This window comes from Thermobia domestica, chromosome 3, assembly GCF_964235325.1.
Source record: "Thermobia domestica chromosome 3, izTheDome1.hap1.1, whole genome shotgun sequence".
Lineage (NCBI taxonomy): Eukaryota > Metazoa > Arthropoda > Insecta > Zygentoma > Lepismatidae > Thermobia > Thermobia domestica.
In genome coordinates this window covers 58,569,525-58,586,150 of record NC_137456.1, presented here as the reverse complement: position 1 = coordinate 58,586,150, position 16,626 = coordinate 58,569,525, and the positions used below count along the sequence as shown (strand labels likewise).

General features: G+C 39.4%; 1 protein-coding gene across 1 annotated transcript; it reads right to left on the bottom strand.

Moving 5' to 3' along the window:
* Positions 1 to 14,935: 14,935 nt before the first annotated feature.
* On the bottom strand, positions 14,936 to 15,985 carry LOC145681800 (uncharacterized). Its single transcript, XM_081753410.1, has one exon. The coding sequence runs from the start codon at positions 15,983 to 15,985 to the stop codon at positions 14,936 to 14,938; it is 1,050 nt and encodes a 349-aa protein (XP_081609536.1).
* Positions 15,986 to 16,626: the final 641 nt, after the last annotated feature.

The window sequence follows — 16,626 nt, the reverse complement described above, 5'->3', positions numbered from 1 at the left end:
AGGTTGTTGAAAGGCAAAACAAAGATAGAAACTCAGGGCATTTCAGACTGGAAAAACATTTCAAATATTCTAGCATCACACGAAAATTCTGGACCCAAAAACTGCGAACAATGCAGAAATGCAGAAACCTGTTGGTACCATGGAGAACCATTTTCAATCACATATTCAGAAGTCACAGTGTAAGAAGAGTTTTTTTCTGTCGTAAAGAAGTTGACAAGTCGCGGGCTTCCTTTACGTAGTCACGAAGAAAAATTCAATTCTCTGCACAACGGGCAATACATGATGTCTTTAGAGCTTATTTCCGAGTTTGATCCATTTCTAGCGAAAGACATTGAATGGTATGGAAGTCCGGGGAAAGGTCATAGAGTGAGAAAAAAAAATTATTAAAGACATAAAACAAAGCAAATATTTCTCCGTAGTAATTGATTCAACTCCAGATATTTCGCATACTGATCAGTTATCTTTTGTGTTAAGATACGTGAATAAAGAGGGTAAACATGTTAAACGGTTTCTTTCGTTTCTGTCAAATCCAAGTCACAAGTTTGAAAATCTATCCGAAGCTGTAATAGATATTTTGACCAGACATTCTATTGACCATACAAATTGCAGAGGTCAGTCGCACGACAATGCCAGCAATATGTCGGAAGCATATACAGGTTTATGGCTCGAATTAACGGAATAAATTCTAAAGCGTATTATCTGACCTACGCAGCTTATTCTTTGAATTTGGTCGGAAGTAGTGCAGCAAGCAGTTGTAGGGAAGCATGTGCTTTTTTCAATATGCTTCAAAATATTTACATTTTTAGAACTTATATACTTATATTCGAGTTTGTAGCAATCAAAGTGAGGCAGAAGCACCTTCATTTATGACTCGTGAACGTAATTTTTCAATACATTACATAATTTTAGGTATAGCACATACATAAAATGAATTGTTTGTGTTAGGACTATTACTTTTATTATTGATTTTTATACTTCGCTTCTTATTTCAATAGTTTTATATTAGCCTTAAAATATTTCAAATACTATTTTTCTTTTGAGAAGGGCGCACATTAAGTTTGTGCCTAGGGCGCCGACGAAGCTTAATCCGCCACTGGTGGTCATGTAATCAGTTCGGCTGTTGCCCACACTTTTTTCTATGGAGGGATGATCGCAATTTAGTAAGCACTCTTTGCAGCTTCGGTGCTGGAAAGGTAAGTTAAACTACAGGGTGTCCAATATGCAATGCAACCCGGAGTTTGGGATAGTAGAACTTTTGAACCGGAAGCGGTACACAAATAATGGTTATACCAAAATGAAACCTTGTTCATGCATATATTTTTAAACTAGGAAGCAACAATTGAAGTACACTAGGAACCAAACAGTGTTGCCAATTGTAACCGAAGGTGTAAATTATTTTTTTTCTTACATGTCACGTAAATTGACTCATAACTCATACGTATAGATGTTCTGTCGTTAATTTTCAGTTTGCATAGTTGGAGTAGCTTGAAAACTACGGAATGGAGAAAAGAATTTTTCATTTCCACCGATAACTAATCAGATGAGGCCTCTGGAAGGGGTTACCAGGGAAAACGTGATTTTCATAAATTAACATTCTGAATTGGCAACAGTGCTGATGTTTCAGTGAATCAAAAGGTGTATTAAGGATCGTCTACATTATGAAATTCCTGGAAACAATGAAAAAGAAACTTTGAAATTTTCATGATAAAACTTTTCCTTACATGCACCCGGCAACTTTGCTATTAATCATGAACTGAATTGTCAGTTCTACGGCAGATTATGGAAGTGTCCCCGTTTTGATTTAATGAATAGCAGTGTTGCCGGGTGCATGTAAGTAAACGTTTTATCGCGATAATTTCAAAGTTTCGTTTTCATTGTTTTCAGGAATTGCATAATGTAGACAGAAGATTAATGAAATTAAGTGCATGTTAAAGTAAACTTTTAGTAATTTCCTAACTGGAATCGAACTCAGGACTACATGCACCAAAGACGCACGCACTAGCCACTAGACACTGCATTAACAGTGTGATACAAATTATCCATGTGTATGACGATGCTTCGTCGTCTCCAGGTAGGTTCGGGTCATACCGGGTCACGTGTCTGACTGTTTGCAGGTTACAAAATTCGTAACCAATTTCATCACCGCTTCCCACGCTTCCCAGTACCGAGTATAATACAACGTTTGTTCCAACCGCAATGGATAAGAATTGATTGTGGTCAGGTACTTCTTTATTTCTAAAATCAAATTTCACTTAGCGGCTGTACCTTATGTGGTTCAGATTCTACGTTAAACTGTAGTCCATGTCTCATATAGCCTCGCGGCTGAACGGAACGTTAAACTCAAATCAACTACAACAACTAATAACAGATTCTAGAAAGGGCTCTGTAGAACATTTTGTTCATAGCTGTTAATGAACTATAGTTGAAGAGATCTCAATTTAGTTTTCAGCTGTAAACCTATTATAGTTTTTATTCATGGAAAAATCTAGAACGTTATTGTGCTTATAAAATCCTACTTCACACTCTTCACTTATCACACACACACACACACAAAGAAACCTGAAAATTCGAACAGCGATTATATGGATAGGAGTCCTGTACGGATCCAATGAGCCACAAAGTAACATGTAGCAGAAGCCATGTATCCTGTAATTATGTGGCCAATAGACAGGTTTCAAACCTAGTTTTATTTTCTTCTTTTTATTAAGTTTTATGATATTTCTATAGAGTCTTGTAAACAGCAAAGAAAAAGATAATGCGTTTGTCGATTTTGTTAGGGATTGGTCCTTTAATACCTTTTAAAAATGTATATAAATCACGACGTGATAGAAATGTACGCGTACCGATTTCATTCTCATAGTAAGGGGACTAAAGATACTATCCCGCGAAAAACATGGATTTTCTTTTGTGAGAGATAATACGTCATACTGCAACAGACCATTGTTGGCTGACGATTAGCCCCGCTACTATAAATTCATCACACTATCGGGGCGAAGGTGGCACATTTATGGGGTAAACCAGACGAAGAAATGCATGAAGCTTATCTGACGTTCTGTACGGGTCCAATGAACCACGAAGCAACATGTAGCAGAACTCAAGTACCATGTAATTATGTGGCTAATAGACATAAGTTTCAAACTATGAAAGAACTTAGTTTTATTTTCTTCATTTTATTAAGTTTTTATGATATTTCTATAGTGTCTTGTAAACTGAAAAGAAAAAGATAATGCGTTTGTCGATTTTGTTAGGGATTGGTCCTTTAATACCTTTTAAAAATTTATTTAAATCACGAGATGGTAGAAATGTACGCGTGCCGATTTCATTCTCATAGCAAGGGGGCGAAAGATACTATCCCGCGCAAAAAACATGCATTTTCTTTTGTGAGAGATAATACGTCATACTGCAACGGACCATTGTTGGCCTACGATTAGCCCCGCTACTAATAAATTCGTCACACTATCGGGGCGAAGGTGGTAGGCTTATGGGATAAACGAGACGAAGAAATGCAAGAAGCTTGTCTGACGTTCGCAAATTAGTGGTGGTATGATAAACAGAAAATATGTAGCAGGATGAGTAGGGTTTAAGGTATACTACTCGTCGATACATAACTGCCACTAAACTGAGAACGAGAAACGCAAATTATGACGTTGGAAAGGGTTGGTTTAGTGGAACACTTAAAATAATCAAAACATCAGCTATTTAGAGCATTTGTTGCATTTATCTTTTTCTCTTTCCTACTTTCTTGAATTCGTCCTTATCTCAAAGTCACTTTTTGGAATCGAAAACTATTGGTGTACTTTGTGGTATGACGCTTCGCCACTATATATATAAACTTCTGTGTTTTATGTGTGTGTCACGAATTTAATCGGGGTGTTAATACTGAAAGTTTATGGAATTATTCTGGTTATACAGTATTTTACTTTGAGAAACATGATACTTGACATTATACCTAATTAATGCAGATCAACATTACTCGTTTGCTCTTGCAAACTTTGTAGAAATGTGCAGATGGATTATCTGTCATTAAAGTTGGCAAATTACCGTGGAAAATCTTCTCATTTCAAGAACCCAGTGCTTTTAATTTGCATAAACGAGGAAACTCTTCTGGCTTTTGCTTCTGCGATTACACTGCCTTTCCAGAAAATTCTGTCTGGAAGTTTCGTGTTTCGTGTGACGAATATCGAATACTGGGATTTTGACGTAAATCCCCAACAGATGAGATGAAGAACATTTTACTGAAGGTCAGGATATTACAACTTTGCAGAGATAGTTTCAGTGTCAAAAACAATTGAAAGAGAAAAGCAGTGTTGCCAAAATAATGGAGATTTTTTTTTTTTTAGTAAATTCAGAGCAAAATGAAAATGAAATCTTTCAAGTTAACGTTCTTCAATTATGCCCTTTTAGCTAAAAGAAACGGGGGATTGAGGCAACTCTATGATGGAAGAATTGGCGAAATGAGAATGGGGGAGGAAACAGGAGGATTCGAAAAAACTCACCAATACGATGTTGTCCACCATAAACTTACTTGGCTGGGAATCGAGCCAGGGACCCCATGCAACAGTGGCAAGTGCTCTACCACTGAGCCACCGTGAACCACCCCCAAAAAAAATAAGAGGATCAAAAGAACATCTTTAATTTAACATTCAATGGTTATTAGGGTGCATCGAATTTCCACTTTTTTAAATTCAGCTTACCCTTACTGATATTTTTCTGCGAAATGGGCTCCATAGAACGTGTAAAAAATTGCAAGTCGATTGGTCAATATCTTTAGGTGCCACCAACGGCCGAAATTTTTTTATTTTTTTTTTTTAAAAAAGTAAATGTTATTTTAAAAACTGTGAAATATGAACTTTTATGAAATATGGTTACCCTATGTGGTTTTGTTTCTTTAAAAGGTCTATATTTTAAGTGAAAAAAATTTCAGCTTGATGAGTCGTTATTCAGGTGCCACCAGTGGCTTAAAATATGGACAAATGTGTCCCTACATTTTTGATTTCTTAAAGTTAAGTTGCAATGTGATTCATCTGGATCGTTAATTAGATAAGAAAGATTTTGTTTTACATATGCAGCTCTTTGCTTATTTCCAAACATTAATGATGGAAATAACTTAGAACTCACTGCGCCCACCGTATATACTAATGTTGCATATTGTAGCGCAAGTTCATATCGTTATTCTTTTACCTCAATTTTTTGTATTAAATTCTGGTATGTTTTTTCTTGATTGTAGTGTTGCTAGGACAAATCTATGTCTTGCTTCTTGCCCACATACCGCTGATGCCGCTTCTGTCACCAACTTTACCATTCTTTCTACAGCGCGAGTGTGACAGGGTAAGGATGTAATAGATTCATCAGCCATTGGAGCCGTCTTTACATTTTCTCAGCTTCTGCAGGCTCATGTGTTTTGTCAGTGGTGGCTCCGTGTGCAAGTTGACCAATTAATCATATCAACATAGTTTGTCGCTTCTATGTTGATTTCAGAGACGACGAATTCTCGTACCGGTACCCGATCACAAGATTGGGTCGTTTGTCTTGCTTCTAGGACTCGCCTCCAGCCAAGCTCTCGTACTTTAGCATCTTGGTCAGTCAACATTGATGGAAGTAAGTTCTCAGGATGGCCATACCACGCATTTCTACGGATCTCTGGATCAATTATTTTCCTGTATTTCGCTTCCATGTGACGAGAAGTCGTGATGAGTTGAAACAAATGACGAGCTCCTTCTGCACAGGATGGATTACGGATCACAGCAAACCAGTGTGGCGCGTAGACCATCATGATGTACTGGACGATGGTTTTAAGTTCATTCGTGTTTTTTTTATTTTTTTTTTTATTATTATTATTCTTACGTACAAACGTAAGACTTTATTTGCTGTAGCTAGGCATCTGGCTTGATCAATGTTACCAGGGTTCATGTGAGCTAACCCAACGGGGCATTCTTCTGAAGAAACCACTTGGCAGATATTCAGCAAATATTTTTGATCCGTGCTTAATGAATCCTCAGTAAAGTTAAGGTCCCAGTCTACTGCAACGGGCTGAAAACTCTGGGATGACAACTCTTCGTATAGGTTGGAAGTGCTGATCCCATTGGTCCTCTAAACGTATTTGGTCCAGTAGACTTGCCGTCTATAAATTCAATCAAGTGTCGAAATGGGAGCTCATTCGCGTGTATCATACAGACGATTCTCTGAAGAGATTTGTTCAGAAAGACTTCAATATGTGCCATCGCACCATTCTTCCGACCAGTGTTGGAACCCAAAACAACCAGATCTGACAGGGGGATATTTTGATCAAAAAAGAACTTTGTGATGGCAACCCGTATACTCTCTCCTCTTCCAGATGAAGGAGAGACGTGGCCAAGATAGTTCGATCCTGGCTCCTGTAGCAGTACGTAGTGATCTTTTTTCATTATTCGGTGGTTGATGCCGTCTTTAGTCTCCAGGGTGAGAGTCTGATTCTTTCTTCCGTCGAGGTATAACGCTTTTACTTCGGTCGATTCAAGCGATACACTCGCCTCTTCAACGATGGCGTTTCCTAAGAATTTCTTCTCTCTCCGAATCTTCCTTTTGTCGATCACCTTCTACTTATGAACTGGAGTAACCAGTTCGATATCTGCCAAAAGCGACGAAGCGATAGTTGCGGCCTTGCGGTCTGATATATTACATCGATATACTACATTGAAGAATGACGGCAACCTAAATCTCATTTGTTTAGAAGGGCTAATCTTCTCTCTTTTAAGCGCAGGAAGAAACTCGACAGTGGAATCTGACTCTTCTCTCGATTCATTTTGTAATGGGACACGATTGTTATGTCTTCTGGAACTAATAATTTCATTGGGCTTTGGTTGATTTTTCTGACCTCGATTTTTCCGCAAAAATTTTTGCACGTTTCTGTGTCTCCTTTCTATCAAGTCCTGCCATACCCATCTGTCGGGTGGTTCTCTGGTGAATTAAAAATGAAACCTCCAATTTAGGCACTTTCTCCTCTCTCGCACAAGTGCAAGCAACCGAGTCGATGCATTTACAAGAAGCGATATCAAACAAATTTTTGCTGGCGAACGCCTGGAATTCTGCAACTTTAGAAGCAAAGGAAACGGTTTTTCCCTTGAACTTTTGCAGCTGACGGACCTTTCTGTGATAATGTAAAATCAACGCTATAACTCGTTGCTCGCTCAAAATAGCTGAACCGCTGATTGATGCCTTTTCCCAAATTTGAATTACTTTCCTTGCCACTGAATGAGCTAGCACTTTAGCAGAAGTGTCCTTCTGAGATGCTGCTTCCCATTTCGTGTTCTCTCTTTCCCACAAGAATTGCTTAAGAACATCAGGAATTGTTGGAAACTGACTAAAAGTGAATTCTGCAGGGGATCCAATGACATTATGGACAAAGTTCCTTACATTCAAACGTGACTTCTTTTTAGGTGACATCTTTACGGACACTTGATAGTTTATTCACCGAAACCAATTTTGAACAGTTAGACACTTTTGTCAACGCAAGACCTCAACAAACTTGCCGCACCATTGGAATGACGAACTGACACATTCAATGACTGCCGACAAACACAAGTAGGACGCAATCCTTCAAAAACGCATACAAATACACACGCATTTGCAGTTAAACACAATCAGCAAAGTAAACAGTTTGGACATCAAACACCACTTTTTCTGTCTAGAAAGCAACGCAAAATTACACCTAATCTCATCTGCAGATACACTAACAATGAGCCATTTTTTTCTTTTCTCTCGATGCTATTCCACATTTAATTTTACGACAAACTTGCTTTTAGGCGACTTCATTCTATGCAGTGCAGGTGTTTTATCGAAAGGAGTTTTATCTACAAAAATAATCACTTGTTATTTTTTTCGCGCTACGAACATAAGCTGGACAACTACCGTTATGTGTCTTATTTGATAACATTAATTGTACTATAAAGTCTATTTTTTTTTACCTTGATTGATCCATTTCTTACCTAATTAGCTGTTTATAAGAGACGAAAACTCGATTTTTTACAAAACACTGAATAAAATATATTTTGGGGGCGTTTTGTCCAAATTTTAAGACGCTGGTTTCACCTGAAGGACTTGACCGATCAAGCTGAGTTTTTTTCACGTAAAATATGTACATTCCTGACAGGAATAACTAATAAGGGTAAAATGTTTCGTAAAAGTAAATATGTATAATTTGTTTTTCTACAAACATATTTCTTAACAAATTTTTGAAACTTTAGGGCGTTAGTGGCACCTAAAGAAATTAACTAATCGGCGTGCGATTTTCTATATGACATAGAGAGACCATTTCGCAAAGAAATTTCGCTAAGGGTAAGCTATTTTCAAAAAAAGTGGAAATTCGATGCACCCTAATGGTTATGCCCTTTAGGGAACACGTTGTTAATAACAATAAATAGTTTTGAAAACATTGGTGGAATGAGAATGTAGGAGGAAACGAGTTGAGTTGATTTGATTTTGAGTTTAACGTCCCGTTCAGCAGGGAGACTATATGAGATATGGACCTACTTATTAAAGTGGAATGCGAACCACATGAGCTCCCGACGGGAAAAGAACCCGGATCTCCCACGCCAAAGGCGCGCACGCTAACCGCTTAGCCACAAATAAGCTCATGTGGGAGGAAACGAGAGAACCCCGAGAAAATCCACAGACACGATGTCCACCACAAATTCGCATAGACTGAAATTGAACCAGGGATCCTCTCAGAGGTGCCTGCCGTACCATCAAACCATCGTGTCTTCCATGAGTATAATCAGTGAAATCAGGAGTGTAATCTTGGGTGCCTATACAGGAAGGGGAGGAATATGATGCTTGTTCTTGCGTATTATATAGATTCACTATTAATGGTCTGTTAACCGAGACTGGGTTAGTAGTCTTGTAATTCACCTCTCTCAAAGGTGAGTAGTGTGGAGGGAAACCCTGCACTGTGAGAATTGATCTTAGATGATGATCTGTTCACTCGTTACCTGCACCGGATTCAAACCTCGGTATGCTTGTTGTTTGGATTGGAGTTCAGCATCTCTTTCAACACCATAACTGTAGAAGACTTGTACGACAGCTTAACGTAGAAGCTGAACACAATGACCTGCCATCGGGAATCAAACATGATCTCCTTCAATCGGAAGATACGTATTTTAACCTATAGTCACGAGGAGAGAGTTCTATGTAAAAATGGTCACTGAAACTCATTCTGGATCTTTATAGATAGACACAACTTGCACCAAGCTTTGGATCTTGTTTAATTGGCCTCTTTGGATGATTGCCCCAGATGTTAGCAGTGTCGAAAGTCTTCATTATTACTGATGGGGAGAGGAAAAAATAGAAGAATCAACGATTTAGAGTTTTCTTAAACGTACGAAGCAAGAAAGTATTGAATGAAGCTAGACTCATGAGATAAGAGTAAACATTTCAATCAGAAACCAGAAGAAAGTGAAGAGGTCTTAAAAGCTAATTCAGTGGGTTACATTTTATCACATACAGTCAGTGGTCGAAGTGAGATGGTATGTGGTGGTATGCCATACCGTCTCTGGTTTTTCAGTGATTAAGACATACCGTCTCAGTTTTTTAATGATTAAACATACCGTCACTGGAAAGTAGATGCTAAATACCTTTAATAAATCCATTTTTATAGACGAATAACTTTGCACGTAAAAAGATAGAATTTCTTATGTATAAATAATGTAAGCGCGTAAAAGGATTGTATTTCTTATGTATAAATAATTTATACCGTAGAGTTGACAACATCGACATTTTTGTTATCGTTTTCCTACATTTTGTGTTTAAAATTAGGCGTCTTCAAGAAGTTCGATCAATTTATATTTTGATGTGCCATATTGAATTGTTTCGTTGTTATGTATGTGTGTGTCTTCTTACCGCAATGCATATAAACAGACCCGTATTTAGGTAAGTGCTATTCTGTGCTCGAGCACACGGCGATAAAATTTTGGATTTCATATTTAAAACTAGCAACCAGCAGAGAAAATATGTTAATGTGTTTAATTCGCTCTAATTACATAAGTTACTAATTAGCTAGCTTATCTGATTATTTTTGAAAAGTCATCCTCCTCCCCCAACAAGGGGTAAAGATGAACTTGAATATCATGAAAACTGATACTGTTAAACTCAGCGATCTCGAAAACTATGAATTCAGCACTTAATATCTGTCGTTTTCGATTACTTTTAAAATCTCGTCCACTCCCAGGGGAGTGGAGTATGACCTTGAAATTGAATTGGATTAAAACTGTCACTATTCATCGCAGCGACTCAAAAAACTGTGAATACTCAGTTTTACAAAATACTCAGTTTTTTGAATGACTTTTCAGAACAATTGAATATATCTACATCTTTATAACTCTTACTGATTTTATTGTACGTAGCAAAAATTCTCCATGTAAATGACATATGCAGTGCATTTATACGTGTCTTCCTGCAGTAGAAAAGGCCACTATTTCCCTTGCGTGTTTTGAGAGATGGATGCTGGATCATTATCTTTGCAATTATGTCTGTACAGTCTATTTTGTTGTGCAAAACTCTATGTAAGAAAAGGAGGTCGCTCAACGTCCGTCTTTGTTCAAACGTCTGAAGTGTAAAGTTACCAAGTAACTTATCATACGGTTCATATTTTGGGTAAAATCCTGTCCTTTTATATGTGAGAAAACGTAACAATTTGTTTTGTATCTGCTCGATTTTTTGACTACGTGTTTTCACAGAAATGTTCCAAATAAGTGAGGCACATTCAAGTTTGATCTTACTCAAGAAAAGTAAAGCGCTTTCAAAGAGCTATCATTCGTAAATTCTCTGCTTTTTCTGATATGAAACCCAAGGTTCCTATATTCATCCTTGATTATATTTGCCACATGATGAGAAATAAGATTATTATTATTATTATTGTCAACTATCACGCCTAGATCTTTAATTGTATCTATTTTTTTTCTAAATTTGTTCCATTGATCGAGCAAGAAGTCATACGTTTTTTCACGTCTACTGTATGTCATGGTTTTACACTTATTAATATTTACCTCAAGTCTATTGCTAATATGCTATTTTATTATATTGGTCAGATCTTGTTGCAAGAATAGACAGTCATCTATAGATTTAACATTTGCGAATATTTTCAAATCATCTCTAAAGAGTACTTTATGAAATTTATAAAGTGGAAGATCATTAATAAATAACAAAAATGAAAGAGGCACAAGGGACTCCTGAGCGGTTTTGGTTTTATATTGTAAAGTTTTGTCTCATATAGGTTGTAGGTAGAGCATTTAATAAAAAGAACGTCCGGAATCGACTCCCACTACCAATTTTATTATAAAACTTCCACTATAAAAGTATTTTTACAAAATACTATACAAAATAATCTCTCTAATATGAAAGGTTATAAATAGGTAGTGTTTGACCGTAAGGCCGCAGACAGGATCTTCACAGAGACCCGTAGCAGGCTAAGCAGAGAGGAATTAAGGAACCAATGCTCCGTAGCAAGCAGAGGCGGGTTAAGTGGCCAACAGAGCCCCGTAGCAGGCTAAGCGGCTGAGGTTAGGATTCCCAGACAGAGCCCCGTAGCAGGCTAAGCCAGGAGATAGGATAGGCGTAGTCCCGTAGCAGATTAGAGGCCTGGGGTTAGGTTACTCCAAAAGTCCAGTAGCAGACTAGAGGAGGGTCACCAGAAAACTAGTGTCGAGTTCACGGTCACGGTAATTTTGGAATTGTGAGCAGAGTATCGGGCCGAAGCCCCTGACTCCATGAGTTAGATGGTATAAGAGATATATATACAACTGGTGCAGGTGGTTGGGTGGGTAGTACTATTGTTTTGTTTGGTGTGATAGGCTACATCGGCAACTGTCGCAGAGTAGCTGATGATGACATCAGTACGAACGCTAGGAAGATATTAAATGCGTGGCGTGCGATGGACATTTCGTAGAGCGAATTCGGTGCCGATATTAGCTATTGCTGGATTAATGTGTCTGGGTAAAGTACGCCAGAATTTACTGTGGAGATGTCGTAGTAGTTCTCTAACAGTAGGGAGCTCTAAATCTTCCAGAATCTGTCTGTTTGCTGTATATCTGTCGTGACCAGTGATTATGCGACCAGCTCTAGTTTGCACACTTTCAAGTGTTTGAAGATGACTGTATGAAGCGTGTTGCCAGGCAGGGCATGCATATGAAAGAGTGGACAGGATTATCATCTTAAGTATGTGAACACGGACCTCATGAGAAAGTGAACTGCAGCGAAAGATGGGATATAACGCTGAGATTTTACGTAAAGCTCTTTGCTTTATATCACTGATGTGTGTGGCGAACGTTAGCCCACGGTCTAAAGTCACTCCCAAGTATTTGGCGTGGGTGGTGTGAGGAATGTGTGCGTTCTCATAGATAAGATGTCGAGGGGCGCGGACGCGTCTTCTACTGTGGATGACAGCACAACTTTTGTCTGCATTTACTTTAATCCTCCAACGTCTTGCCCATTCTTGAAATCTTGTTAGTTGAAGTTGCATATAGATGTAGCATTGTGCAAGGGAGCTACTGGTCGCGAAAAAGGCAGTATCATCGGCGTACGTTGCGAGAAAGCTATGTGGTAGTGTCGGTAGATCTGCTGTATACAGAGTATACAAAAGCGGTGAAAGTACAGAGCCCCGTGGAACACCTGCTTTGATAATCCTAGAGGAGGATTTGGCACCATCAACAGACACATGAAATTTTCTGCCAATGAGGTAAGACCGAAGTAAATGCAGAAGACGATCCGGAAGACCTTGGGTGCACAATTTATATAATAGCCCTGCTAACCAGACTTTATCAAATGCTTTTGAGACATCCAGATATACGCCAATGGTGTGTTGTTTTCTATTGAAAGCTACAGTTAAATGATCTACTACGCGTACGAGTTGCGTAGTAGTGCTATGTTGTGCACGAAGCCCAAACTGATGAGATGGTATGAGATCATTATTGAGTACATGGTGTCTCAGCCTCCAGAGTAATACACGTTCAAATAATTTACTTAAGTGTGACAGAAGACTGATCGGCCTATAGTTTTCCGGGAGCAACGGATTTTTCCAGGTTTGGGGATGGTGATGATACGTGCTTCCTTCCAGGTCTTTGTGAAGTAGCATAGTTCAAGGATGGCATTAAATAAATAGGTTAAGAAGACCAGTAATTTCCTTGTGGGGTGTTTTAGTATCTCAGTTCTAATCCCATCAGGCCCAGATGCTGTCCTTGCCGGCAGACGTTTGATATGTCTTTCTATTTCCCGAGGTGTTACTAAGGTTATATCATCTGTAGGGCTTTGTTTGCTTATGGTATATAATGTGGTTCGGATGTGCTGTATGAAATAAGGATCAAGAATTGCTCTATTGGGCTGGAACTGTTCTTCCAAAGAGTCGGCGAAAATATCCGCTTGCGACTGAGGGTCTTGAGTCAGTCCTTGAGGTCCTTGAATGACTCTAGCTTTTGAAGCGTTTGTAGTGAGTTGGAAGGACTTGGAGTACGTCCAGATTTTGCGATCATTTACTGTGACATTTCGAAAAATGTCTTCCCAGTATTGTTGGTTTTGTCGCATAGTTAGCATCTTGAGCTTTGCACGCAGTTTATTCCATAGCGTCTTATATGCTGGATGTAATGTGTGCTGCCATCGACGCCTAGCCCAGCGTTTTAGATGGATATACAGTTGTAGATGAAAACTGTCGCATTGACCGGTTTGGGTTGAAGAGATTTTGATGGTGGTGCTCGCTGCCTCTGCAGTACGAAGTGCTAAGGTGACGTGAGAAACTGCTTGTTCGATGTCCTCAATAGTGGCTGGTCTATCTCGTAAATCGATCATATTGTTTAATTCCTGTTTAAATACATCCCAATCAGTTTCTGTTGTTTTGATGAGAGGGGTGGTATGTGCGAGGCTGCGGTGTGAAACGTGGAAAATGACAGGATCATGATCAGAGTCTAAATCCGAAATGACATAGGGATGTACAGTAAAGGATACATCTTTGCAAACAGCGACATCAAGAACATCGGGTTGACCACCGAATTTTGGATGATAAGTCGGGTCTCGTGGAGCACTGATAATGAAATTAGACGTTAGGATATATTGGTGTAAGGCGTCCCCTGCGTTGTTAGGTTTAATTGAGTGCTATTCGCCATGCTTAGCATTAAGATCTCCTGCCAAGATGACTTTTGGTCCTAAGCTAGCTATGATATCAAAGTCTGTGGGCTCTAGTTGTGTGGCTGGGGACCTGTACCCAGTGACCAATATTAGTGGAACGCCTGGAGTTATTAGCTCAACAGCAAGGGCCTCCAAAGTAAGTAGGGGTGGTATTGTAATCAACCTCACTGGGAATGACTTTTTGATGATAAGTAACAATCCTCCTTTCTGTCTACCCACTCTATCCTGTCTGTACACAATGTAGTTAGGTAAGCGCCAGCTAGTGATTCGAGCAGTAAAATGCGTTTCTTGTACAAACATAATATCAACTTTATGTTGGATGAGAAATCTAATAAGTAGGTGTTTCTGTCCTTCGAGACCATCTGCATTCCACGTAGCAAGAATATGGGAGTGATAAAGAACCTTGGATTTAGAAGCAGCCATCGTCAACCATTTCCGCTATAGTTTCTATTACAACTGCAGCCTTAGAAGCTGAATCGACTGCTTGTCGGAATCGTGTAATCCTACGTTTAATATGAGTTATTATTTTACGGGAAGGTAATTCCTTGAGAAGGAAAGAACGGACTTTAAGTCCAGATCTTCTTTAGAGTTCCCTTGATTGAGTGCAGAAGTTGACTCGATGTTGGAAGAAATGGGAGCTTCAGGATCATTATCTGTAGCCATTGGCTGGTTATTAACAGAAGTGGGAATGGAGGTTTTCTCTGTCGTTGGTTCTTGTAAATTTTTCTTGGGTGCTTCTGGGTGTTTCTTCGGCTGCTGTGCCGGTAATTTTAGTGCTTCAGAGTAAGACTTATATACCGGGCAACCACGGTAATTTGCCGGGGGTTGATGTGTCTGGTTTACTGCAAGACTGTGTGAAATGCAGTTGTCCACATTTGAGACACCTCGGGTGAGCTTGGCAGGTATCTTGAGAATGCCCCAAGCGTTGGCACCTGTAACATTGCAGCACTGAAGGAGGCTTATAGGGTTCGATCTGGACCTTGTAGTACAGCAAGTTATTAATTGCATATATCTCTTTAACAGCTGCAGTTCTCTCCAAAGTTACCAAGAACAGTGGCATCAGTATTTTCTTATCATCAGTCTTGCTTTTGCGAGACATTTGGTGGACACTTATTGGTTTGAAGCCTAATCGTGTAAGTTCTTCCTTCAGGTCATCTAATTCGGTGTCAATAGGCAGTTTACGGACAACTACCTTTATGGGCCTTTCATTTTTTGCTACTCCTGTGGCATATTCAGTTTTCGTTTGCTCACAATAAGCTTTGATAGCGTTATAGTCATCTTTGGTAGCCGCTTGAAGTCTGATGCGCTCCTTATTGTGCTGAGCTAAGGGAGGCTCCTTCAATGCTCGCGACAAGGTCTTTATAAATGTATATGTGTTTGTTATTCCGTATATGAAAATCGGAGGCGGCCTGAAACTGGAGAGCTTGTTAGTCGGTGCATTGTTGTTGCTGGTACTAGTATTATCTGCTTGCTCAGGTGACAAAATATCGAACCTATTACTGGTGGGAAGAAGTGGATATTCTGGGGTGCTATTAATTATTTTATCTGCCTTGTTGAGGTTCTCCAAAGAAGACCTTCGTCGCTTGAGTGTTCCCACTACTGTGAAATCCATATCTTCAGTGTTATGCGACGTTGATGGCTGCGATTCACTTGACTGTTTAAGTGTAGTTATCGGTTTCGCTTTTATCTTCGCTGGGGCGGTTGATTGTTTCTTTTTGCCTAAAGGCAGAAGAAAATCTTCCGGTTTATACGTTGATCTTATTATTTTGCCCCTGATACTAGGATTCTTGGATGATTGTGCCTTTTTCTCAGTCTTGACTGGGGTCTTCTGAGAAGTCATCTTTATAGCGAAAGTGGGAGACGGCGCCAGCTTACCACAAAGGAGGGTAGTGGAGTATCTAGTAAAAGATATGTTCTTAGAGCGATGCTCTAAGTTTGGACTTGAATAATATGGCTTTTCCTCCGAAGAGGAAGCACAGAAAGTAATCGTTAGCCGGTAGAGATGCCGAAGTCGTCAACTGGTTTGTTCGAGTATCTCTGCCTCCGAAGAGGAGAGTCTCAAAATAAATCGTTAAGCCTAAAGAATAGCAAGGTCGTCTAAAAATAAGATCAAATTAGTGTGTCAGCCTCCGTGGAGGCACAAAAACAATTCGACGGTCGTTTCCTTAACCTCGATGAGGTAAGTAATCCAACCGTATATACGAAAATCGCGAATCAATTCAACAAATGGGGATGGAATACCTAAATGACTCGTTTATTTTTCTCCGCCAACTACGGATACCCTATTTTTTTTTACCTGGTCAGAGATTCCAGGTGGCCAATTCTGTCGAGTTGCCTTCGTCCATCCAATTTATAGGGTTCCTTGGGTGGCGATGGTGCTGCTGCTCCGATGAGGGGCCAGAAGCCGTCGTCTGCATGTGGCTGTAGATCCCTCTGGTGGGAGATCCTCCTGTCGAACCACGTGGTGGTGTTTGTATACAC